Here is a 25,231-nt window from a genome sequence, read left to right on the forward strand (position 1 = left end):
TGAAAATGGTCTCGGAGGACTTGAGGGGGGACGTGATCTCTTCTTTCCAGAAGGTTTGGAAGGCGTACAAAAGTGGGCGGTACCGCTAGAGACCAGGGGGCTTCCAGCGGTATAGTGTCCTTAGTTGTGAAGTCAGTGAGAGTCTGGTGTGTCCTCTGCGCTACTCGATAGAAGTCGCTTTCAGGGCCGTGTCGAATTTTCCGGAGAATGTGAGCATGCAAACGTAGGAAGTGCCAAGCTGTTTCACGTTTACGTAGAACCTCAACCGGGAGTTGACCAGCTTCAACCAGTACTTGCCGTGTTTCAGCCATTCTTGAAACTCCGAGGCAGCGACATAGGCTTCGAGCAAACAGGGACCGAAGGGTGTTAATTATGTTGTTGATATCCTGTGCAGAACATGAGGGCTGTAAAGCACAGTCGCCCTCACAAACGCCGCGTGAACTGCGAGCAGGGAACGCTGATCACAGCCCCATCCTGAGCCAGAAAGATGCTGAATTGCGGGGAGCCATCGCTGCACTTTAGTGTCAAGGTGTTTAATGTGGCGAGCCCAGCGCAAGTCCGAGCCGACTACGACGCCAAGGAAGCGGTGGAAGCGTACCGGTCAAGCTTCTTGGCGCTAACCCAAAGAGGGAAATCGGTCATAGCTTTGCGCGTGAAAGGGAGCTCGACGCACTTTTCGGGAGAAAGGTCCATGCCAAGGTGTGTCAGGTACGTATGTACATTATATAAAGCGAGCTGCAGGCGGCGCTGTATGGCTGGGCGTGATTTTCCTACTGTCCAAAGGGCGACGCCATCTGCATACATGGAAGACGACACTTTGAGAGGAATTACTGATTGTAGGCCGGCCATCACCACATTAAAGAGTGTCGGACTGAGAATACTTCCTTGGGGGACTCCTTGAGGAACAGGATGCTGAGGGCATTTGCCTCGGGACGTACGGACAGCGACAGTTCGGTCCGTAAGGAAGTCTTGGAGCCAGATGAAGAGCCGACCGGGTACCCCCAAGCGCAAGGCGTGCAGAACAGAAATGTGTGAGACGGTATCACATGCGCGCTTGATCTCGAGGAAAACAGATAGGACGAGCCGCCGAGGGGAACTTGAGGGAACGCACCTTGTTTTTCGAGCCACCAGTCGAGGCGATGCAGAACCATTCTCTCCATCAGTTTTCCCATACAGCTCGTCAGGCTCACAAGGCAAAAGGACGATAGGGCATTTGGAGGCTTGCCTGGTTTCAAGGTGGGAACAACCAATGGCTCCTTCCATGTAGGTGCTAAAGATCCTTGTTGCCAAGACATATTATACACATGAATCAGAGAGAGCTTGGAGTGACCGCCCGTCAAGGTTTCGCAGTGCGGCATAGCTAGGTGCGTTCTTTTCGCTTGCACCTCCTTGCACCCAGCAAACCGGTTCGGAGGGTGCACCACATTTTCATTCTTTTCGTCCCCTCCTCGGCGCACTCTTGCTCCGCCTGCGTTCTTTTCGTAGTTCCCTCTGCCCCAGTTTCACGTTGAACCAGAAAACCTTTGCACCTTCCCGTACGTGGGTAAAGAAGTGTGGAAGCAGACGACATCATGAAACGGCTGCGACGTCGGTCTTCCAAATCTGGCCCCTGCTCGACGGGTAGAACACGGAGGCCTCGTACATGTTGGCAAGTTGCTGGACACGGCGTGAAGACAGTCGGAACAAACGTTTGTACTCGAATTCCATGTACCTCGGCACGACACTTTCATAATACAGAGGAATTCGACAGCGTTCATGCGTCTCGAGAACTTCGATTGTAGCACAAACCAAGCGCGATTCATAACACTTGTCTTCTGAGTCCGAATCAACTAGCTCCATAAAGGCCACCAGACTCGCGTTACACGCCATTACCGTCACAAGAACCAGAAGAATGTGCGACTGCACGTACGAACAAAACTGCATGCTCTACGAAAACTCAAAACTACGCAGCTACAGCCCTGCTTCGTAGCAGACGACAGTGCCCCCTCCCCCGTCGCACAATTGCATTCTTTTCAAGGGTTTAGTCCCTTTGCACCTTTCACTAAACTAGTTTTCGCGGTCTTCCCAACCCAGAAAACCGGGGATTTAGGTGCAGCACTTTTTTTGCCGAAAAGAACGCACCTGCTGATTTTATCGGGTCGTGGGGAGGAGCCGGCGTTCACAAGCTTCAACGCTGCCATTAGCTCGATTAGTCTGAAGTCACGGTCCATAACTTCCGGTGGACGGGGCCAATCTTAGTGAAGTTCAGCCGTCAAACTGTGGACAAAAATGCGGTGTAGCGGTGTCGTCGAAGCAGCCGCCGGTGTCTTTAGTAGCACACATAAGTCCGTCGGTAGCGTGTTTTCGTCTACACCCTTAACGATAGCCAAGTCCGCAAGAGGATTCTTTTGAGGGGGCGCCTCGTTCAGAGATATGATATTCCGCCAGATCTTCGTGGCAGGGTCAAACGGTGAAAGATGGTGACAAAACTTACGCCAACGCTTCCTGTCCTCTTTCTTAAGTTATCGTGTTTCTTTGGCTTTCATCCGTTCGTACTCCACGATGTCTGTAAGTCGCCTTTTCAGACGTGCCGTTCTTTCTGCTCGGCGACGTAATGCCCTAAGGTGGTTAATTGCTGGGGAATGACAGACATGTCCTGTTACCCTTTTAGACATGACCACCACGTCCTGAATACCGCGGCTAATTGCTTGCGAGAGAGCCTCTTGCGGCATACCAGTGTGCACAGATGTTCTGAGGCCCTCACGAAAAAGTCTCCAGTTTGTGAAAGAAATCAGTCCAGTAGTTGCTCAGAGGGGCAGTCTGTCGTGCCAAATATATAGAAGAAAATGGTCGCTACCTCTAGTGTCGACGTCCGTATCGCACGACAAGTGGTGAATTATGTCGGTTGAGCGCCACGAGAGGTCCAATAGATCGAGTGACGTTGGATATCGCATGTAAGTTGGCTCCCGATTGTTGAGCAGGCACATGTTATTATTCTCCATTGCCTCCAGCAACCTTCTTCCTCTACCATCCGTCCTTCGGCTCCCCCAGGCCGAGTGTTGCGCATTGAAGGCACCCAGCACGAGCGCCGGGGCTTCCAGAGAACCAAGTAAGCGTTCAAGCAAGCGTAATGTACCGCGGGACGTATATAGATACTGACGACCGTTAACAGCATCGGGCCAAGGCGGATCCTGCAGGTGACAAAATCATAAGAGGGACGACAAACTGACCCGATGGGCGCAGCAACGAGGTCATTACGAACGTATAGCGCTGTTCTGCTCTCAGAGGATTGATGAGATCGATAGATTGTGTATCCATTAGCGGCGATGTGTAGAATCCATGCAGTGTTCGCATACAGCTATGAAAGGCAACTTGTACTGTTGTAGATGGGATTTAAAATCAGGGAGCTTGTTACGCAGACTTCGAGGATTCTACTGCATAGCCATGGCCTTTCTATACAATGCCATCATGCTGATGCCAAGATAATGCCTCCAGTTCCTGTTAAAAAGAAAGAGATCGGTACGAAAAGCTCTTGGATTAGCCGTGATATTATTCACTTGAAGCGTAGACTGGATAGGTTCACAAAGCAATCGTGTTCTAACACAGACCAAATTACTGCAAGTCGGAGAGGATTAAGAGAAATAATTCGCGATAGTATAGAATCGATTTTTATAGTCAAACGTTAAGTAGGTTTATAGCTCAGTCACCACGTAAATTCTGGCGTAGTAGCGTAGTGATGAGTGATAAAGTCGGTATCGCGGCCGCTAAGCTGACTGCTGACGACTCCAACAATTATTTTGGGCCAGTCTTAACTAACGATGGTGGCATGGTAAACCCGTTTGAATTATATTGCAATGTGCCGGCTATACCAGGTCCTGAATTTACATCGTCTGGGATACTGTCATTATTGTTGAAGCTTGATGAAAAAAAAAAGTCAGGGGGCCTGACCGCATTCTGAATGCCTTTCTTAAGCGATATGCTGAGTAGGTACCTTTGTACCTTCAAGTCATATATACAAAGATGAATGAATCTGGATTAGTTCGTCGGACTTGGAGAGTAGCTAAGGTTGGCCCTATACCGAAAAGGGCGACTTGTCATGCGTTGGAAATTACCGACCCATTTCTTTAACATCAACATGCTGTAGACTCTTCGAACATGTCCTTAGTAGTCATATATCTCTATATCTAAGTGACCATCATATAATCCGTGATTGTCAGTACGAATTTCGAAGGGGCCACTGTATTAGTTATCAGTTGATTGAATTTGTTCACTATCTATCGCAATCCATTAACAGGCGGAAACAGGTTGATGTTATGGTCTTGGATATGGAAAAAGCGTTTGACAAAGTATTGCACACTAAGATGTAGTACAAATGCATTTCATATTCAAAAAATGATAAGCTTGTACGGTGTTTATCGTCGTACCTGAGTAACCACTTCCAATTCGTTGAAATCAACAAGACACCATCCAGTCAATTACCAATACGATCTGGGGTTCCTCAAGGATCGGTTCTAGGGCGTTTGTTGCTTCTTTTACTTATAAATGATACGGCCAGCAGTGTGAGCGCTAACATTAAGGTTTTTGCATATTGCGTTTTATATACAGAAATACGTTCGACAGTTCACCAAACCTGTTTACAAGATTCTCTGTATACCATTGGAGGTTGGTCTAAAAAACGACAGATAGTTATCAATCAACAAAGGAGTGTTAAGATGACAATTACCAGGAAGAAAATCATGCTGGAGTGTAATTAAACAATTAATGGCATTAGACTGGCGCACGTCCCACAGTTCAGCATTTAAAGACACTCTGGTTAATCATTAACGGTCAGTCATGCACTGATCCATCATTTTACGCTATAATGATTAACAGGGGAAGCTCATGAAACAAAAACACTAAATACATTTATTCTTATTATTTTCGTTCTAATTGTTTAAGGAACTCGTTTTTTCCTCTCACGATCGCCACCTGGAATTGTTTGCCAGAGCAAGCTGTTGATTGTAACTCATTAGCATCATTTATTGACGCTGATCAAAGTGTTTTGTGCTGAATTTTGTTAGATGTGCACACATTTTTATAACCTTACATTTCATATTGCAGGTATATGTGATTGTGTTGTGATATTGTGAACATTACTATATAGTCATTGTCTAGCCCTTGATAAGCGCCGTCCCATAACTGTCTTGTCGCAATGACACGTCAAAGTAAAGTGCACACGCTGGTGACATTTGAAGTTTTGTCAAAGTTTGCTTCATGTGTGAGCTACTGCATGCCACTTTTACGTGCACAGCACACATTCCTGAATCAGTACACGTATACAGAAAAGAGGTTTGGTGTGGTCTAAGTAAAGGCTAATGAGGGTATAATCCTAGACATTATAGCAAATTAAGGGCTAGTACAGGGCTAGAAGCCGTCTCGGCCTGAAATATAAAAGGTCTAAAGTTGGGCTGTTGGTAGACGTTCGATGTCTAAGTTGAGACGTCTAGGTGGTGTAACTTTAGCTAAGCTAGAGGAAGGCTAGAGGAACTCCCCTAGACACTAAGGCTATTGGGGCACATCTACTAGACCTGTCAGTCGTCCAAATTTAGACGTCGATTAGACATTCATTATCCCACCTTTGGCTACATGAGATGGTTCAAACGTTAACGACGAAACAAAGCATAACAATATTCCATAGCAAAACGGTATATAGAATGCCTGATCCGTATCAGCGAGGACACCGTAATTTACCTTTATTTACATTTATTTTGCTATATGCACGCGTTGCAACCCTTCTCCTGGCAACAATGTTTGTGACACTGTTGTGGACGGAATACAAGGTGCATGTGGGGGTTCTCGTTTGCCTTCACCTGCATGTGCAAGTGTACTTACTGTTATGTATGTGTTCAAACATCCCGCGGTTAGTACCGCAGTAGCTGGAGCGAGCGCGCGTGTGGCGTGCAAAACTCACGCGAATGTCTTTTTGTTCGGAGCCTAATAAAGGTCGGTTGGTTGTTAGTTGGACTCCTGCTGGACCCTTGGTCACTTCAATTGGCGACGAGGATGGGATTCGAACCCACGCCACCAGTCTGGACATGTAGGGGCAGTCGACTCAAGGCATCTGCCGACGTGGGCTCATCAGCAGGTACCTATCTTGGGGTCACTCGACGTCGATGTACAATTCAAGAACGTGAAGACCCGACAGTCGATTCTAGTAGCACCTGGTGATGGACCTTGTTTGCTGGGGCGTTCATGGTTCAAGGATTTAGGCATTCAGGTCCAGGGAGTTCACGCCGTCACCGACGAGAGACGGGCATGGTTGAGCAACCCAGTGTTTGGTGAACGACTGGGGAAGTTTACAGGACCACCAGTTTCTGTTGACATCGAAAAGGACGCAACGCCAGTGTTCAAGAAATGTCGTCCAATTCCGTTCGCAATGAGGGACAAGGTGGCCACTGCCATACAGAAGATGGTCTCTGAAGGAATACTGGAGCCTATAGCATTTTCGAGGTGGGCCACACCGATAGTTCCCGTGCACAAGCGTGACGGTACTTTGCGAATATGTGGAGACTACAGGTGTACGGTGAACACCGTCAGTCAACCAGACAAGTACCCGTTACCAACGGCAACGGAGATGTTTGCCATCTTGGCAAATGGCACGGTTTTCAGTAAGCTCGACCTCGCACAGGCGTACCTGCAGTTGCCAGTTGATGAAGAATCATCGAAGCTCTTGACGCTGAACACACCATTGGGCCTTTTCAAAGTAAAGCGCTTACCATTCGGTGTGTCAGCCGCGCCTGGAATTTTTCAACGTTTTATTGGGACGTTACTGCGAGACATACCAGGTGTTGCGGTATACCTGGATGACATCATCATCACCGGCAGGTGTGTTAAAGAACATGACCAGAGAGTTCAGGCGGTGTTGGAACGTTTACAACATTCAGGACTGCGACTCAACGGCAAGAAGTGCTTGTTTGCCGTACCTTCCATGGAATTCTTGGGGTTCAATATCAGCACCGCAGGGATACGTCCATGCGCCGACAAGGTAAAGGCTATTCACGACGCAAGAGAACCGAGGGACAAGAAAGAGCTCCAAGCATTTCTTGGCCTAGTTAACTTTTACGAGCGTTTTATAGCGAACAAAGCAACACTACTTGAACCTTTACACCGACTGCTGGACAAGAATGCCAAGTGGAAGTGGACAAAGGCGCACACAGCAAGTTTCGAAAAGATCAAGAATGCTCTGAGCTCGGAACTTCTCCTCTGCCACTTTGACTTAACGAAGGACTTAGTTCTTGTTTGTGACGCATCCCCGTACGGTGTAGGCGCCGTGGTGTCACATGTCAACGACGCTGGATTGGAAGTACCGATCGCGTTTGCTTCACGAACACTGCACGAGAGTGAGCGGAACTACGCCCAGATTGACAGAGAAGCGTTGGCAATTATTTTTGGGGTCACAAAGTTCAGACAGTACCTCTACGGACGGGAATTTGTAGTCTATACGGACCACAAGCCATTACTTGGGATTTTTCACCCACATCGGCAGATGCCTTGAGTCGACTGCCCCTACATGTCCAGACTGAAGACCCTGAGGATCCTAATCCTCCCGAAGTCTTCCTGATTGAAGAAGTACCACAAGCGGATATTCATGCAAGGAATATTGCTACAGAGACAGAAAAGGACTCGTTGCTGTCTCTGATACGACAATGGACTCTAGGCGGTTGGCCAAAGTCAGCACCCGGAGAGCAGGATGCCAAGCAATACTGGACACATCGCTCAGAGATATCCATACAGAGCGGATGCCTACTTTGGGGCACGAGAGTAATCATCCCTCAGAGTCTTCGACGGGAGATTCTCACGACTCTACATTCAGGACATGCTGGTATCGTCCGCACAAAGACACTAGCAAGAAGCTTTGTATGGTGGCCTGGTATTGACGCAGATATTGAGGCCATGGTGAGCCGATGTACAATATGTCAGATGACACGAAACATGCCACCAAAGGACGTGACCCATCCGTGGATACCACCACAAAAGCCATGGACAAGACTTCACATGGACTATGCGGGACCCTTCCAGGGCCAGACCTTCCTTGTCCTGGTGGACGCCTTTTCAAGATGGCCGGAGGTGGTACGAGTCAGATCCATGAGCGCAGCAGAACTAGTCAGACATTTGCGAAGGATCTTCTCGACTCACGGATTACCGGATATTGTCGTATCCGACAATGGGACTTCATTCACTGCATTAGAGACCGCAAACTTCCTGAGAAGGAATGGCATCAAACACGTCTTCTCTCCACCATATCATCCGCAGTCGAACGGCGTGGCCGAACGAATGGTGCAGACAGTGAAGAATAAGCTTTGCCAGCTACGGCGCGACAATCTTGAATGTCGTTTGTCACGATTGCTGTTTACACTGCGGGCGACGCCATCAGCGACCACTGGGAAGACTCCAGCGGAACTCCTCATGAATCGACGATTGAAGACACTACCTTCATCAGGTTCAGCCGGTTACCAATGCCATGAAAGAGCAGCGGTGCAAGGAGGACACTCCGAAGTTTCAAGTGGGAGACGAAGTCTTCGTGCGAGACTACACTGGAGGCAATAAGTGGGTACCTGCGACAGTAATGCGTACCCAGGGTGCCTGTATCCATGAGCTGAGACGTAGTGACGGTGGCCTTCAACGAGCTCACATCAACCAAATACGAAAACGATGCACGCAACGGACCGAGAGCGATACATCTGAGGGCGACTGGTTGTGGTTACCGACTTCACCATTAGAACAAGAGATCGACAGTACGTTCAGGGATTCTGGTGACAGCCCTTCGTCTCCTGTGTGCCGACCAAAGAGAACTCGGCGTAAGCCAGACTTCTACGGTGTAGGTGTCTCTGGCTAAGTGGGAAGGACTGTTATGTATGTGTTCAAACATCCCGCGGTTAGTACCGCAGTAGCTGGAGCGAGCGCGCGTGTGGCGTGCAAAACTCACGCGAATGTCTTTTTGTTCGGAACCTAATAAAGGTCGGTTGGTTGTTGGTTGGACTCCTGCTGGACCCTTGGTCACTTCACTTTCTTATGAGGCAGCAGCCTTTCTGTTCTCTCATTGCTGTCCAGTAGTGGCTTGGCGGCGTTTGACTTACAAACATACTCTATACGTGCATCCAAGGAGCTCCTGCTATTTTTCCGTTGTTTCTCAGAAGGGTAAGACTGCCAGAGGAGGCAGAAGTCTCGACACGAAGTAAAGGTTATGGTTTTCCACTGACATGCCATGTAGTGCTATCAAATTTACTTATACTGCACAACTGGTACGGCACAGGAGCATCGGAAATCCGCAACCGTTCTCCTGGAGAACGCCCCCCAAGAATGTTTATTCCCTCCTCTTCTTTTCCTCTTCATCCTCTACATTCTCTCCCGTTTTGTTGACCATCCCCCCGTGGATCCACAAGGGGATGGGATGACGTTGACATCCCATGGTATGGGATGACGTTGCCTATGGCGACTGTTTCGCGTGTACCTCGAGACAGTCTCGAGAACGACGTTCGAGAATTCATATTGGGCCCGCGTACAAGGTAGGCTTGGTCGAACTAGGACGTGGTTGCCAACTCGAATGTTCACTATGGAATTGTTGTATCGTTTATCCAAGTTCCGCTTCATAGTTACGCGATATTTTTCGCACTGCTGTGTAGACTTTAGATGTTCTTCCAATCGGATCCGGAGTGTGATACCGAGTGCATGATGTGCAGGGAGAAATGGAACCACTTTGGACGCAGCGCAGTGAGGGATGCGACACAGCGCGGTTGTGTGTAACATGTTGTGGTGATTGACCGCTCCTTCCCAAACACATTTCCACCCTCCTCTGCACTCTGGATAAACTGAGATATTGTGATTAATGTCCCTTCCCTGATGGCTCGTTCTGCTCCTCTCTGCTGTGCCCACACCCCGAGCTTCGGGCTTCTGAAAGCTGGATCGTCGTACGAATATTATAACATTCGTTTTTCTGAATATATCCCGTTCGAGGAGGCTCATTACGCGCTGGGCATCTTCCCATCCAGGGCGGGCTGCGATCATCCGCGTGCACTGGTCGATAGCAAGGAGGGATGCCTGTGTCCTGGACACTCCTTCCCCTTTGCTTTATTTCTGCAGCGCCGACGTGAATCACTTCAAATGGTACTGCGGAGTGTTGGGTAGGACCATGAAATCGGTAGACTGTCTCTATTTGGCCTTGTGTATTTAGCATTCATGGCAGCTAGACACGTATTCTTGTACCATTATTCTCATGTTCTTCCAAGTGAAGCGCTTGGCACGATTATTGTATGCCCGCCAAAAGCCGTTGCGCCCACCGGAAGCCTGGTTCTCATGATACAGTTGGAGGATCTTCGGTATCAGCATGACTGCACCAGGGATACTGCATCAGGGAGACAAGGCACCCGCATCTGTGAGCTCTGAGGCACTCTGATGAGATGCTTCAAAATCGAAGTGTTGCAGCTGGCATATCCACCTTGCAACCCTTCAGAGGAGATGAGAGAGCACCTGGTTGTCCGTAAGCTGTTGAAACTTGCGGCCTTTTAAATATGAGCAGAAATAGTCCAGAGCTCATACGACTGCTAACGCTTCTTTCTCAGTTGTGGTATATCTAACTTCGGCGTTACAGAAAGTGTACGAGTGGTAACCAACCACAGAGAATTGCTAACGTGCGTCTGGTATAATAAGGTGCCAGTCCCATAATGGGAGACATCTGCCTTTAACTCGAACGGTAATCCAGAAGATGTGGGTTCGAATCCTACAGCTGGCCAACCTTTTCAGTGATTTCCATCTTTCATCGGTAATGTGAAGTCCGGCAGAGTGAGTACAAAGTCGGATTATATCTTTTCGACAAGGTGTTGGTACACGGCTTCACACTCTGGAGACCAGGTGAAAGGGACATCCTTTCGAGTCAGCCGTGTGAGGCACTTGGTTATAGTAGTGTAGTTTCTGATGAACGCCCAAAGGTTGGACTGCCTGCGCTTGTATCATGCACATGTGCTGTTGTTTATTCTATTCCTTGAAGTTGTGGTTTTTGTTATGTGGGGGAGACTGGATATTGCTTAAATGACTGCCTTCGAGAACACCAGCTGAACTTAAAAAAGAGCCATATCTCTAGTGAGCTAGTTAAGCATCTTCGTCAATGCAGCAACTCTGAGCCCATTTTCAACAAAACCGTGGTTTTGTCTAGGGAAAGGAATAAGTGCAAAAGACTTTTGAAAGAGACGGTCGAGATAATGCCATGCGGGAACTGTGTAAATAGGCCACCCTTTTTCCCTCTCCCTCCCCTCCGGAAGTTGTTAAGTATTTATAGGAGGCTTGGTGTTATTAAACCATTACGGTGTCTGGCAACTCTTGTGCTTGTCTTCGTGTCCTATGTCTCTTGGTTATTTGTTCCTTCATCGTAGGGATCCAAGTGTGCCCTTCGCAAATTTTGAAAATTCAATCATGGTATTATTTATCCCGTTGACCAGAAAAAAAGAGTTGGTATAATGTATCTTCCATTCTGTGTTGAACACAAGAGGGTTTGAATATCATGACATCACTCGTCAGGCAAAGCGAGACCGTCACAACCGTTTTTTCGTTGATGTCATAGCCGGAGTGCAGCAGATGTGTGACCCTCATTGCGAACCAGAGATATATGTTGCTGCATCATGTGTCAGTGCCTTTTGATGTCTTTTGTGATATTTGTTTCCTTTGTTCTTTCCGGAGCCCTGTATAGAATCCAGAATGTATCTTCCTGTTTCTATGGCTTTCTGTTTACTGTGCTCGATATTCCTTAACCATCAACCAAATTTCGTGCCAAGCATTTCAGCACTATCTTGGTGATCAGTTTTATTTGCTACCAGACGGGAAAGGTAAACTTGGATATGCTGCTCAATACACTGCCTCCTCGTTGAGAAAGGAGTCTCGTATACACATAAATTATTTTGGGGGAATTACAGTACATTTTTAAAGTAAAATGTTCGGGTAAGGTGAAGTCGTATTGCGATTTATTATATTAAAAAAATGCTAAATTGCAAAAGCGCGAAAGTTCTCCCAGTTTCGACTGTGTTCCAGAAGGAACGCCAGTTTTCGCAACTTGCTTTACATATCCAATATTTGAAAAATTGTTCCTTATCGTTGCATAAATAAGACGCTGACTCTTGTGGAGTGAGGATGTATGTTCAGTCACTGTGCTTGTCAGTTGAGGTCTGGCTGTGGACAGGAGCAGTCATAGCATCGCCACAAGGGAAAGGTGTGAAACGGTGGAAAGGTGGTGTTTTATCAGTGAGATAGTTTTTCCCAATGTTTGCACATTTCTACTGTGCTCGTGTTAAACCTTTTGTTCGTGCTGTTGCATGTTTAGCATTTGCCGTACCCCACATGCTGGACCTGTTTGCCAGTGACTGCCATGCCATTGAGTTTTGTAGCATTGTGCGTCCTAAGCCTTTTCTCTGTGTTATTGTACGCTTAATGGTGTTCACTCTGTGTCTAGCATGTTGTGGTTGTCATCTTGGTTGGTGGTCGTGTCTTGGTTCTCTCTTGTGTAACTAGTAAGCACTGACCACTAGCTGCCCACAACACACAGAGTGGTCTGGACACGAGTTACGTGCTCCCCAATTAGTGAGGTGCCTCCCTTGAGGGCGCTGATTACTGTGGGGGTCCTAAGTAGTAGTAATTGCTAATTTGATGGTGTCCAGACCCCTGTGTGTTGTCGTCAGCTAGCGGTCAGTGCTTACTACTTACACAAGGAATTTTCCAATGGGGCCTGCATCTCATTGAGACCACCATATGTCGCTTGCCTGTGCCACTTCAACTTCAACTTCCCTTGTTCGAGAGTATATAATTTATATTATATTTCTATTTATTTATTATATTTCTAATTTGTATTTATTTCTATGCAATTTTATTTTTTTTCAGAATTACAATACCAAAATTCTGTGCTTCCAAGAGAGCCTGATAATCCTGTGGGTGTCTGTTATGTGCACTCTGTTACTTGTCCTCCAGCTGAATGCTTATTCGACAGAATGGTACATAATCTGAGAAAAGTGCAGTAAGCCAATACTTACAAACAGGTAATCGTGTGCTGCTGGACATCGTACTGCCTTGTTCACCCCTGTAAAATAGAACAGTGGTCAAGTGAAATTGGATACTGCATGTTTCAGCAAGGGTTCATCATGTCCCAAATGTGTGTACAGGATATGGTCAACATTTTATGGGACAACATGGTGTACTAGGGCTATTAGGGAGTGTGAGTGGTAATGCAAAGCATATACCATACTGAATGACATAAAAATCTGGGCAGGTTGGTAATCTATTCAAAAACGATAAAACACCAGTGCTGTGTAAAGATGGCAAAGGACAAACAAGTAAAAGCTCAGCCAGATCAAAAACAGCTTCAGACTACGACCTTTACATTTCCATAGGAACCGTATGATGCTGGTCGATAAGAAGCAGCCGGTGTATGCCTGATGTGCAGTGTGCGGTACAGCGACAGGAGTATCGAGAGTTTGTCTGTGTATCGATGGCCAGAGATACCTTGTAGAGTAGCCTTCGCTCTCCACTGCTGACATAATTCTACTACAAAATGGCTCACTCGTCTCACTGCTCACGTCTCATGGCTCACTCAACAGGGAGACCTGCTGCTTTAACAGACTGATGGATGGATGTCCATCAGTCTGTTCTGTCGAGAGATGAGCCAAGGGTGAATGATCCATCGACGGTGAAAAAATCAGCAGCGTGAACTAAGTGAATCGATTCACCTCCCCTAAAAAGATTCTTTCATTATTTCACCTTCAACGAGGGTCCTCAAAAACCACAGAAAAAAGGAAACTTTTTGATTTCAAAACATCTGACAGCAGTCGGCGGAGCCATCTCTGAATATGAACCGTAATCAAAGCACACATTCCCAGCGGCGTCCGCATGCACGCATATGATAGATGGTAGGGGTGTTATGGGCTGTGCCACATGTGGAACGTATCATGAGGGCAGCACACAAGCGAGACAGAGTGCCTGACTCAGTGAATCATTTGCATCAATCTGAACCTTTTGACACACTTTGAGTAGTATGAATCAGTTTTGCCGACGGCCAAGCTGATAAGTGGCTGGATACTGCAGTCCCTGAGTCAAACTGACCCATTCACAGTGTGTTTGAATTCAGCGTGTCATGTAGCGCTCCGTTCACTTCGGACTGTTTGACGAAGAATCGAGAGTCGTTGCACAGTTGTGCTTGTGGGACTCACAGATTCATCGAGGGCTCCGTTTGCGATGGAGGTTGGTTCGTATGTATGCTGTACTCGTATGGCTCACTGATTCATATCTCTGATTCGTTGGTTTTTCGCGCCGTTGGCGGGGAAATAGTTCTGAGTATGGCCGTCTGGCTTGCGTATTCATGATGTGGTTTGTTCTCTTTGGTTTATTCTGGGGCCATTCGTTCACTCCTCATGGAGTGATCCACAGGATGATCTAGCTCCTACTGACCCTGTGAACGGGAGCGGAATTGGCTTGCTCACGTTTGGGATTGATCAGCAGTCTAGTTTACGTTTGCTTCCGGAGTGAGTTGGGTGCACATCACAAAGTTGTTTTCTTCGTTTTGCTTTTCTTCCACACTTTAACGAAGCAACGTAATCTACGCCAGCGTGCAGAACGTGCTAGCAAACGCAAAAGACATTTTCATTCGCAGGGATCTGGAAAACTGCAGTAACCTTGTCGAATTTGTTGATTGCAATCAAGTTCCCGACTGCTACTGTAGGGAATGACACCATTTTGGCCCAAATATCGCAGCCGGGCGGGCCGAGAGAAGCGATTTCGTTGCTTCTTCCATAGACTCCCATGGATTCAATATCGGACAAACTTTAATTCGTCGAAAATCAGTGGAACGCTTCAGGCCTCCACAAATATATCATTCCCTAGGTAAACTCGAGGGGAACACGCCTGTACCTGCTTCATGTAGAAATTTAGCTAGGTTTTTGAGAACCCTGCGAGCGAAAATTCCCGACACACATTCTTAAGAAGGGAGTCCGCCATAAGAAGAGCTAATTAAGCAGAGACGCAGCAGATAATCATAGCAACATGCGGCTGCCGGAAGCTTGCCTCTCTTCTTTTGGCCTCCTCCTTCGTAATAAATGTGTGAGAGTTCACCGGTCATGTGACCTGATGACGACAGTGCATCACCTGGTGCCATGACGTCACAGAACGATTCTTTTGAACGATTTATTAAACGATGACTGATTTTAGGAATTTTTGATTTAGGTTCTTTTGATCATCTTACTCATTTGCGTTTGATAAATAAGATTATTTGCGAAAAGTTCATCATGTTCATGCACCAGTCTATCACAATAATACAAGGTGAAGAACATCTTTCCTGCAGGGCAGAACATAGCAGGTTAAGTGGGGGAATCCAGCATCTGCAAAATATTTTATTATATCTGGGGTACCTCAAGGGTCCATTCTCGCCCACCAATTATTTCTGATATGTGTAAATTACCTACCGAACTACCGAAACACAGCAAACCCTGGCTGAAGCTGGTGAGCTCCCGGTGGAGGTCCTCCGTGAGGGTGAAAAGGTTCGACACTTCGTCCGTTTGCGTGCGCACATTCCCCGTCACGCACTGCTCAGGAAAATTCGATACCGTCGTGAAAGTGATTTCGATCACGCAGCGCAGAGGGCACGTCAGGCTCTCATTCGTCTCGTATCCAATCGTATCGAATAACAGTGCCGAACGCCCTTGTCTCCTCCTGTGCCACACAACTTGGCATGTCTTCCAGGCCCCCAGGACTGCAGAGATAGGGTTCCCCTCAAGTCCTTCGAGCTCAATCTTATGTTCTGGTAGACGGAAAGTTTTCTCCCTCTGCCGTAGCATACACCGATGGCGCATCTCAGACTGTCAAGTCCGCCTCGACATTCATCATCCCGTCAGATGGCGTAGTGGAATCCCATCGCCTTCCGCATCATACTTCATCCATAGCTGCGGAACTCTAAGCCATGCCTTTCTTTCTGCAGCACATGTCTCTGCTATACTGTAACGCAGAAGTCTTACCGGGTTTCTCTGTGACGATACCATTAAACTGCCGTAGTACTTGTTCAAGCTGACAGCGCTCATCCTCAGGACCATGGAATGACCCCAAGACAGTCAGGAGCAAGGAAGATTCGACGGATGTCGCTGCAGTTTGCTTAGCTGAACTGCTGTCCTGTGTCATGGCGAGAAATCCTGACGATCCGTAGTAGCTATACGCCAGTTTTGTGGGAGGCTTCCCTGCCTCTCCTGCCAGGGTTCACCCTTCCATGATCTTCACGATTATGCACAGGTAATCGGTCTTTCCTCTGTGGCTGAACCTGACAGCAGTGTCATCCTTGACGGTGACTTCGGCGCTGGAAAACATCAAACGTCAGCTGCACGAGGTTACAATACTTCTGAAAAAGAAGCTCACAAGAGTATCGTGCGTTTCCTTAAAGGCATTAGATCCGTAGTAAACGTATCCTCTATTGGGCAGGTCCAGCACCAATTTCTGGCGGGTGATGAAGTCCGTGCCCAGGATAACTGGCACTGCCAGGCCAGGAAGGTAGGCGAAGCGCTGCTTTCGTCGTCTCCCATCAAAGCGAACCCAAGCAGCACAATGTACCGAAAGTACATAAGGGTGCAATAAGGGTGGACGGTATGTGTCTTATCAATGTTCTTTAGTTTTACGAGTCTGTTCAAGGCCATCCACCTACCCGTCCACCCCTGTTGCACTCGACTTTCAGTACATTGTGCTGCTTGGGAAGCTAGAGCAGAACTGCAGTTTGTGCTGGAATCACGTCATTCCAAGCACGACGTAGAGTGACGTCTGTGGATTGCAATTCCACATTCCGTGATGCGCAGTGCTCGGAAACAGAATCGCCGAGATCGAGACCCTAGCTCCGGTGTCGATAAGGGCGATGTAATCTCTCCCCAAAATTCTGTTTGGTTCCTTGTCCTCGATGTTATTCGGAGCCGAAAAACCAAGAGGAGCAAAAGAGTTTTTTTTTGTCAAACCGCCTGCGTGGGTAGCTTTTAATTTTGGGACTGTTGCACGCAGCTGTTTACTCACTTTGTGAGCTGGTACCCGATGAACACTTTACGATTTTGGAATAGTGGGATTAACCCGGCCTATATATTCCTTGTTCGTGTACCCCGAATAGGGTGGTACTGGTGTATTGAACCACATTGGCGCTTGTGGTTGGTATGGCCAACCCGGCACGAAGTCGCTCTGCCATTAGTGTGCTTACCTCAGTCGCACATGACAGTCGTAACAGCAAGGTGTGACAACAGCCCCGCAGGTGCCAAAGTACCCTGTGGGTGGGGTACTGCATGTCCCCAGTAGTAATGACTGGACACACACTGCCGCCAACGCACAACTAGCCTTAAACACGATTAATTAATCAATTAGAGCTAATTGGGACCCCCCACATTAATCAGCATCATCCAGTGAGTCATCACACTAATTGGGGAGCGTCTAACTCGTGTTCAGGCCAGCTGTGCGTTGGCGGCAACCTGTGTCTATAAAAAAGAAAAAAAATAGATAGAGATAGAGTGGAGAGAAGAAGTTTAGTTGAAGAGCAACGATGCTATCTTGAAGAAAGCGGTCCGGAACGGCAGCTGACCATCGCCGGGCGACTGAGCACAGAGGCAGGTTGCAAAGCATCGCAGCTACGACCACCAGTTCTGGACATCCTGTGACGTCAGCTGTGACGTCATCATGACATGTCTGGGCAGGTTAGGACAGCCCTGGACATCCGAGGGGAAAAATACTCGTAATACAGAGACTGGGGAAGCAAGAGTAAATATGCTTACCATCAATAGCTAACAACAAAAAGAATTAGTTACACAACAAAGGAGCCCACCACGACAGGCAGACCGATGCAGCTGCTCCATCCGACAGCCAGCCAGAAACTGAGCCAGCGCGAGGACTGCGGAGCAACCGAGCGCATGTCTGCTTTCTGCGACAGCCAGCGAGCAACTCACTGGGGCGCCACTCCGCGGCTGCTACGCATGCGCGCGCGCTCTTAGCGCCCTCTGCGGCCACCTGCGAGAGGCTAAGAGAGAAGAGCATTCCTTCGCCCCCTGCAGGCCGTTCTCATTGGTCGTGATGTCATCTTATTGTCTCAGGGCTACACTGTTTTTCCACTAATGCTCCTTTGGACAAGGTCAATCTACAATGAAGCCATGGCATGACGTCATCATGCACCTGCGTGGCTCAACGACGCGTACGCTCTAGACAGAGGACCTATTTTAGTGAATCACTATCCCAAGATCTTACCAAAGTCTTACTAAATGAGACTTGCAAAAGAACAAAATATCCTAACACGTAACTCCATCAACGGCTAATAAGAGGACTAGGCACTCAACAAATCAACACAGAGTACGGGTAACAAAGAGCACAGAACGACTCTAGCGTCTACTCGATTGAGCGTCGAACCAGCGTCTACTCCATCCGACAGTCATGCAGTCTCCTCTATAAAGTCATGCATCTGTCCCTCTTGCGGTTGATTTCTGAACTAATTTAATCGCAAAATTATTAAGAATAGCACTATTCCCATTGAGGGCAGCACTACCGACATCGTCAAGACAAGAATGTTCCCTGTCAAAAAAAGAAAAAAATACAAAGCGTCAACAAAGGAAAGCATGCATGTCGGGGCATGTCAGGACGAATCGCACGACTGTTGGGCAACAGAGGAAAACAAACACTTGAACAGAGTGAAAAAGACACTCACCATCATTTTTCACGTTCACAGCATTCCCTCATTGTAAATCCGCTCATCACAAAATCCACCTGCATCGTCGAGAACCATTCACCAGTGGCGAACCACACATCCGCACCCCATCAGAGGCAGACGAACCCCAGCGAAACTAAGTTCTTCCACTGACGGCCAATGCAATTGCTAGGAGCAGAATTAACGTGTCCAGACCTGCCAGTGTCCAAGAGAGAAGTGAATCCTTGCGCCCCCTGCAGGCCGTTCTCATTGGTCGTGACGTTATCCTATTGTATCAGGGCTACAGTGTTTTTTTCCACTAATGCTCCTCTAGACAAGGTCATCCTGAAACAATAGTCTCGCGGTATGACGTCATCATGCAGGTGCGTGGCTCAAGGATGCCTACACTCTAGACAGGGGACCTGTTATTTAGTGAATCGCTATCTCAAGATTATTTCCTTTTTTCTACTATAATGATTGCATCGGGAACTATTGCAGAAGAGCTCCATACATGAGAGGAGATTGTAGGAATTAAGCATTTCATTCCCAAAGTCTTACTGTACAGGAAAAAACAAAATAATGGTTCAGCAAGACATGTCCATCCCATCCGAGAGCCAGGCTGCTAACTGAATAATGACGCTGTGTTCCTCCTGAATAAAGTCACACACCTGTCCCCCTCGCAGTTACTCTCTGAACTAAATGAATCACAAAATTATTAAGAATAGCACTATTCCCATTCAGGGCACCACTATCGACATCGTCAAGAATGTTCCTTGTCAAAAAGAAAAAAAAACTACATGCAGAGGGAAAGCATGTCAGAACAGGCCCAGGCATGCCAGCGCATGTTTGTCAGGCAACATGGGGGGAAAAGCGAAAAGAAACACTTGAACAAAGAAGAAAACCAGCATTAAACTATTTCTAAGCACACGCACTCCTCTTATTCAAAAACAGTGCTCATCATAAATCTGTCCAGGACCATACACACCATTTTTCTATTGCTACACTTTTTTCCAGTAACGGTCAATGCATTGCTACAGACTGCGTGACATCATCACATCCTGTCTGAAGAAGACAAAGTCTCCTTTTATTTATTGAATCACATCGAATTATTTCCTTTGTCCTACTCTTAATGATATTCATTCTCACATTAAAAGTCAACAAAAAAGCACCGTGCATAATAACGATTTTCATCCCAAAGGCTCATCATGGTCATTAGAATCACAGTAAACTACCACTGCTCTTTTAAAATAATAAGTGAGACCATTCTACAGCATCAGCAGGTTTATGTAATACACCCTTTCTATGCTCATACATTCGTTGTCTGAGGCTACACCTGCGAGCAAAAAGGCGCGAAAGTCGGGGGGCAAAGTTCCATTCACGCACGCCAAAGCACAAGACAGAACGCCTTTACGGGAACATATTAGCATTCCCACCATATTAATGATTTTCTGACTTGCATTGCAGTTTAGAAAAACTACTACAAAACTATAATTTTAGGAGCCTATTAAAATTCTACTTTCTATGGAAACTATAATTGCCCTATTACTTGGATCGCTATTAATGAAGCACTCCAATTTTTTCTCTCTTCCCATTTCAGCCTTGTCATGCAGTGAAGCAGACTCCCATCCAAAATAATTAATTTACACTGAGGGTGCCGTACTTCAGGAATTTCTATCCTGCGCTCAGATGCAAGCATATCTGCACGGATACCTATAACAGCTTACTTCTTCAACATACCGAGCTCCTAACAACATCTAACAAACAAGCAGAGAAACCCACTTCTAAGCTTTACCATGCGACTTTCTTCTGCGTAAAATCGGTTATTTGAGGAAGAGAGCAGCGAAAAATGGCGTGCACTTGTGCTTGACTTAAAAAACCTGAAGCATATGCTAATAAACTAAGAAAAAGACTTAAGACCTCAGGTCACCACACATCGCCACGCGGCTAGCACAACATGACACCAACAAGATACTATCAGCTGGAAGAACTGCAACACTGCTAAACAAGTCCAGACATGCCATGATGACGTCACAAATCACGAAAAAAGCACACGCATGCACGCACAGAGGACAACGCATTAAACACACGGAGCGGTCAGGAATAATCGTAGTGTTACCGCACATCGCTACGAAGCTCAACGTGTAACAGAAAACGACAGCAACAAGATATTAGCAAAGGGTAAAAATTGCAACACTACTGAACAAGTCCAGACATGCGACATCGCACACAAAACACTGTTCATCGGGGAAAAGGCCTAAGCCTGCGGCGGATCATCATAGAGCATACACAACTTCATTTTTCTACTTCGCGTAAACTAAACGCGGTCTGCTTGAAAAACGATGTACAAATTTTCTTAGGGAGCAGAGAAATATAGAAATTTCTACTCCGTGCTCAGATACCAGCATTTCTGCTCAAAAACCTGCCAAATTAAGCACTGCTTACTTCGTCAAGATATCGAACACCCAACAAAATCAAACAAACAACCCCACTTCCACCACTTCCACTGATAGAACACTATTCAGCTTTTACGCAGGAGGCTTTCCTCTACATAAAAGTAGAGAAAATAAGAAAAGAGCAGCGAAAAATTGCACGCACTTTTGCTCGCATAGCTATAAGAGAAAAAAAATAAAATAACGACGCACACGCTAATAAACTGTGACAAAGACACCCAGTTCTGCTATCAGATAATTATTGCATAATGTTAATACTCATTTGCATTGCCCCTGCGTGAAGAAAGCACAGGACAGGGATACACAATTTATCTTAAGCGAGCAGGGAAAGTCACTTCTACTCGAACAGCTTAATACCATAAAGTCTGCATTTTTGCAAAGAAAATAAAGCTTGAACAGCGCTACGAACGTGACAGACACATACTAACAAACAAACAAACACTTCTATTCATTTCTATTGATAAAGGCGTAAACCACACTACAAGAACAAAGCACACTGCTTCAGGAAAGCGTATCAAATGCAACGCAGCAGGACCGGCTCTCATAAAATAGCCTGCCCAAAACAAAGACTTCACCAGGTTCGCGAGACAATTCCATTAAAAACGCTCTCGGTCTATCCTACAGATAGCAACGCAAGCGCTGCTACCATTCTTTTTTTAAACCACTATTCCACGCAATAGTACATAAATGTATCCCTCGTGTCACATGAAAAGGCACACCCAAAGAACTTACTTGTCAAGTGGGATCCCTGGTTCAGAAAAGCGCGCGCGCGCGCCCGCACACACACACAGACACACACTCACATTTTCGCACTCACAAACACAAAGTCTATTCTCACAACCACATAAATCCATATTATTCCTCAGGTCAATAATTATCCTACCATCGCCAAAAGATGGGTCACTCTTGTGTGCGATCGCAAAGCGATAGGTCCTCGTTCCGGATGTAATAGGATATCGCCACTCGACCGACGCGAACCAAAAAAGAAAGATACCTCTATACCTAGAGCTATACCTCCACGAAGAAAACGGTGCCGTGCTTCTACGCAGCGATCATCATGCAGGAGTGAATTGACTTCTTCGTTTTCCTTTTATTTTCTTGCACCCATAAATTTTGCAAGAATACTATAGAGACCCAACAGAGCAGTGCATTCCCATCAACACACCTTGGGCTGAACTTACACACCCGAAGCCTTTTCTGAATACATTCTGCTAGCGCTGGAATAAAAAGATTTATCGCCAGGGTACAACAATGTCAGCTCTCCTTCCGTTGAAGTGATAAAACAGTGCGCCTGCTCGGGGAAACGGTAACGGATCGCGCGCGTCGCGCGTTCAAACCGTGGGGCCCGCGTTGCGCTCGCACGGGAAATCGCGCGCGTCGCGTGTCCAAACCGCGAGAACGGGCCCGCGTGCGGCTCGCGTGGGCCGCGGGTCGGGCGCACTGTTTTATCACTTGCATAGAAGCACGGCACCGTTTTCTTCGTGGAGGTATAGCGAACGTTCCTTTCTTTCTCTTTTGGTTCGCGTCGGTCCGGAACGAGGACCTATCGGATTACATACGGAACGAGGACCTATCGCTTTGCGATCGCATACAAGAGTGCGCCATCTTTTGACGATGGTAGGATAATTATTGACCTGAGGAATAATATGGATTTATGTGGTTGTGAGAATGGACTTTGTGTTTGTGAGTGTGAAAATGTGAGTTTGTGTCTGTGTGTGCGCGCGGGCGCGCTGGCTTTTCTGAACCAGGGATCCCACTTGAAAAGTAAGTTCTTTGTGTGTCCCTTTTCATGTGACACGAGTGATACATTTATGTACTATTGCGTGGAATAGTGGTTTAAAAAAATAATGGTAGCAGTGCTTGCATTGCTATCTGTAGGATAGACCGAGAGCGTTTTTAATGGAATTGCCTCGCCAACCTGGTGAAGTCTTTGTTTTGGGCAGGCTATTTTATGAGAGCCGGTCCTGTTGCGGTGCATTTGATACGCTTTCCTGAAGCAGTGTGCTTTGTTCTTGTAGTGTGGTTTACGCCTTTATCAATATAAATGAATAGTAGTGTTTGTTTGTTTGTTAGTATGTGTCTGTCACGTTCGTAGCGCTGTTCAAGCTTTATTTTCTTTGCAAAAATTCAGACTTTATGGTATTAAGCTGTTCGAGTTGAAGTGACTTTCCCTGCTCGCTTAAGATGAATTGTGTATCCCTGTCCTGTGCTTTCTTCACGCAGGGACAATGCAAATGAGTATTTAGCATTATGCAATAATTATCTGGTAGCAGAAATGGGTGTCTTTGTCACAGTTTATTAGCGTGTGCGTCATTATATTCTTTTTGTCTTATAGCTATGCGAGCAAAAGTACGTGTAATTTTTCGCTGCTCTTTTCTTATTTTATCTACTTTTATGTAGAGGAAAGCCTCCTGCGTAAAAGCTGAATAGTGTTCTATCAGTGGAAGTGGGGTTGTTTGTTTGATTTTGTTGGGTGTGCGATATCTTGATGAAGTAAGCAGTGCTTAATTTTGCAGGTTTTTGAGCAGAAATGCTGGTATCTGAGCACAGAGTAGAAATTTCTATATTTCTCTGCTTACTAATAAAATGTGTACATCGTTTTCCAAGCAGGCCGCGTTTAGTTTATGCGAACTAGAAAAATGAAGTCGTGTATGCTCTATGATGATCCGCCACAGGCTTAGCCCTTTTCCCCGATGAGCAGTGTTTTGTATGCGATGTCGCATGTCTGGACTTGTTCAGTAGTGTTGCAATTTTTACCCTTCGCTAATATCTTGTTGCTGTCGTTTTCTGTTAGACGTTGAGCTTCGTAGCGATGTGCGGTAACGCTACGATTATTCCTGAGCGCTCCGTGTGTTTAATGCGTTGCCCTCTGTGCGTGCATGCGTGTGCTTTTTTCCTGATTTGTGACGTCATCATGACATGTCTGGACTTGTTTAGCAGTGTTGCAGTTCTTCCCGCTGCTAGTATCTGGTTGGTGTCATGTTGTGCTAGCCACGTGGCGAAGTGTGGTGACCTGAGGTCTTAAGCTTTTTCCCTTCTCACCTAAGAAAAATTGTGTATCCCTGTCCTGTGCTTTCTTTACGCAAGGGCAATGCGTCTGTGTATGTGGCGCTATCAGATACCAGACATGAGTGTATTTTTCTTAGTTTATTAGCATATGCTTCAGGTTTTTTAAGTCAAGCACAAGTGTGTGCAATTTTTTGCTGCTCTCTTCCTCAAATCACCGACTTTACGCAGAAGAAAGTCGCATGGTAAAGCTTCGAAGTGGGTTTCTCTGCTTGTTTGTTAGATGTTGTTAGGAGCTCGGTATGTTGAAGAAGAAAGCTGTTATTGGTATCCGTGCAGAAATGCTTGCATCTGAGCGCAGGATAGGAATTCCTGAAGTATGGCACCCTCAGTTTAATTTAATTATTTTGGATGGGAGTCTGCTTCACTGCATGACATGGCTGAAATGGGAAGAGAGAAAAAATTGGAGCGCTTCATTAATGGCGATCCAAGTAATAGGGCAATTATAGTTTCCATAGAAAGTAGAATTTTAATAAGCTCCTAAAATTATAGTTTTGTAGTAGTTTTTCTAAACTGCAATGCAAGGCAGAAAATCATTAATATGGTGGGAATGCCATCATGTTCCCGTAAAGGCGTTTTGTCTTGTGCTTTGGCGTGCGCAAATAGAACTTTGCCCCCCGGCTTTCGCGCCTTTTTGCTCGGAATGCGTGAATGGAACTTTGCCCCCAGGCTTTTGCGCCTTTTTGCTCGCAGGTGTGTTGCTGAGGTGTACCCTCAGACAACGAATGTATGAGCATAGGAAGGGTCATGTATTACATAAACCTGGTGATGCTGTAGAGTGGTCTCGCTTATTATTTTAAAAGAGCAGTGGGGTAGTTTCATTTTGAATCGAACAACGTATGAAAGTCGTATTTTTTAATTCACACAGAAAAAATATATGTTAGAGGACAGTTCAAACGACGCAAATCGCGCCACGTGCGATGCTCGTGCGGGTAGTAGTGTCCGCGTAGGAGAGGGGGAAAGCCGGAGGCTACTTGGGCGCGCTTTCTTCTGGACCGACTTTCGGGATCTAGCACCGCTGACTTTATGCCTAGGAACTGGAGGA

The 25,231-nt window shown here is 46.5% G+C and overlaps 1 protein-coding gene across 2 annotated transcripts in view; it reads right to left on the reverse strand.

The window, feature by feature from the left end:
* LOC135375660 (uncharacterized) overlaps positions 1 to 25,231 on the reverse strand; it is a 68,614-nt gene that overhangs the window by 18,397 nt on the left and 24,986 nt on the right. For both annotated transcript variants that reach the window (XM_064608325.1, XM_064608324.1), the window contains exon 5: positions 13,029 to 13,075. In XM_064608325.1, coding sequence (XP_064464395.1) covers positions 13,029 to 13,075 — 47 coding nt within the window. The remainder of the gene's footprint in view (positions 1 to 13,028; positions 13,076 to 25,231) is intronic.

Source organism: Ornithodoros turicata, unplaced genomic scaffold (genome assembly GCF_037126465.1).
Source record: "Ornithodoros turicata isolate Travis unplaced genomic scaffold, ASM3712646v1 ctg00000914.1, whole genome shotgun sequence".
Lineage (NCBI taxonomy): Eukaryota > Metazoa > Arthropoda > Arachnida > Ixodida > Argasidae > Ornithodoros > Ornithodoros turicata.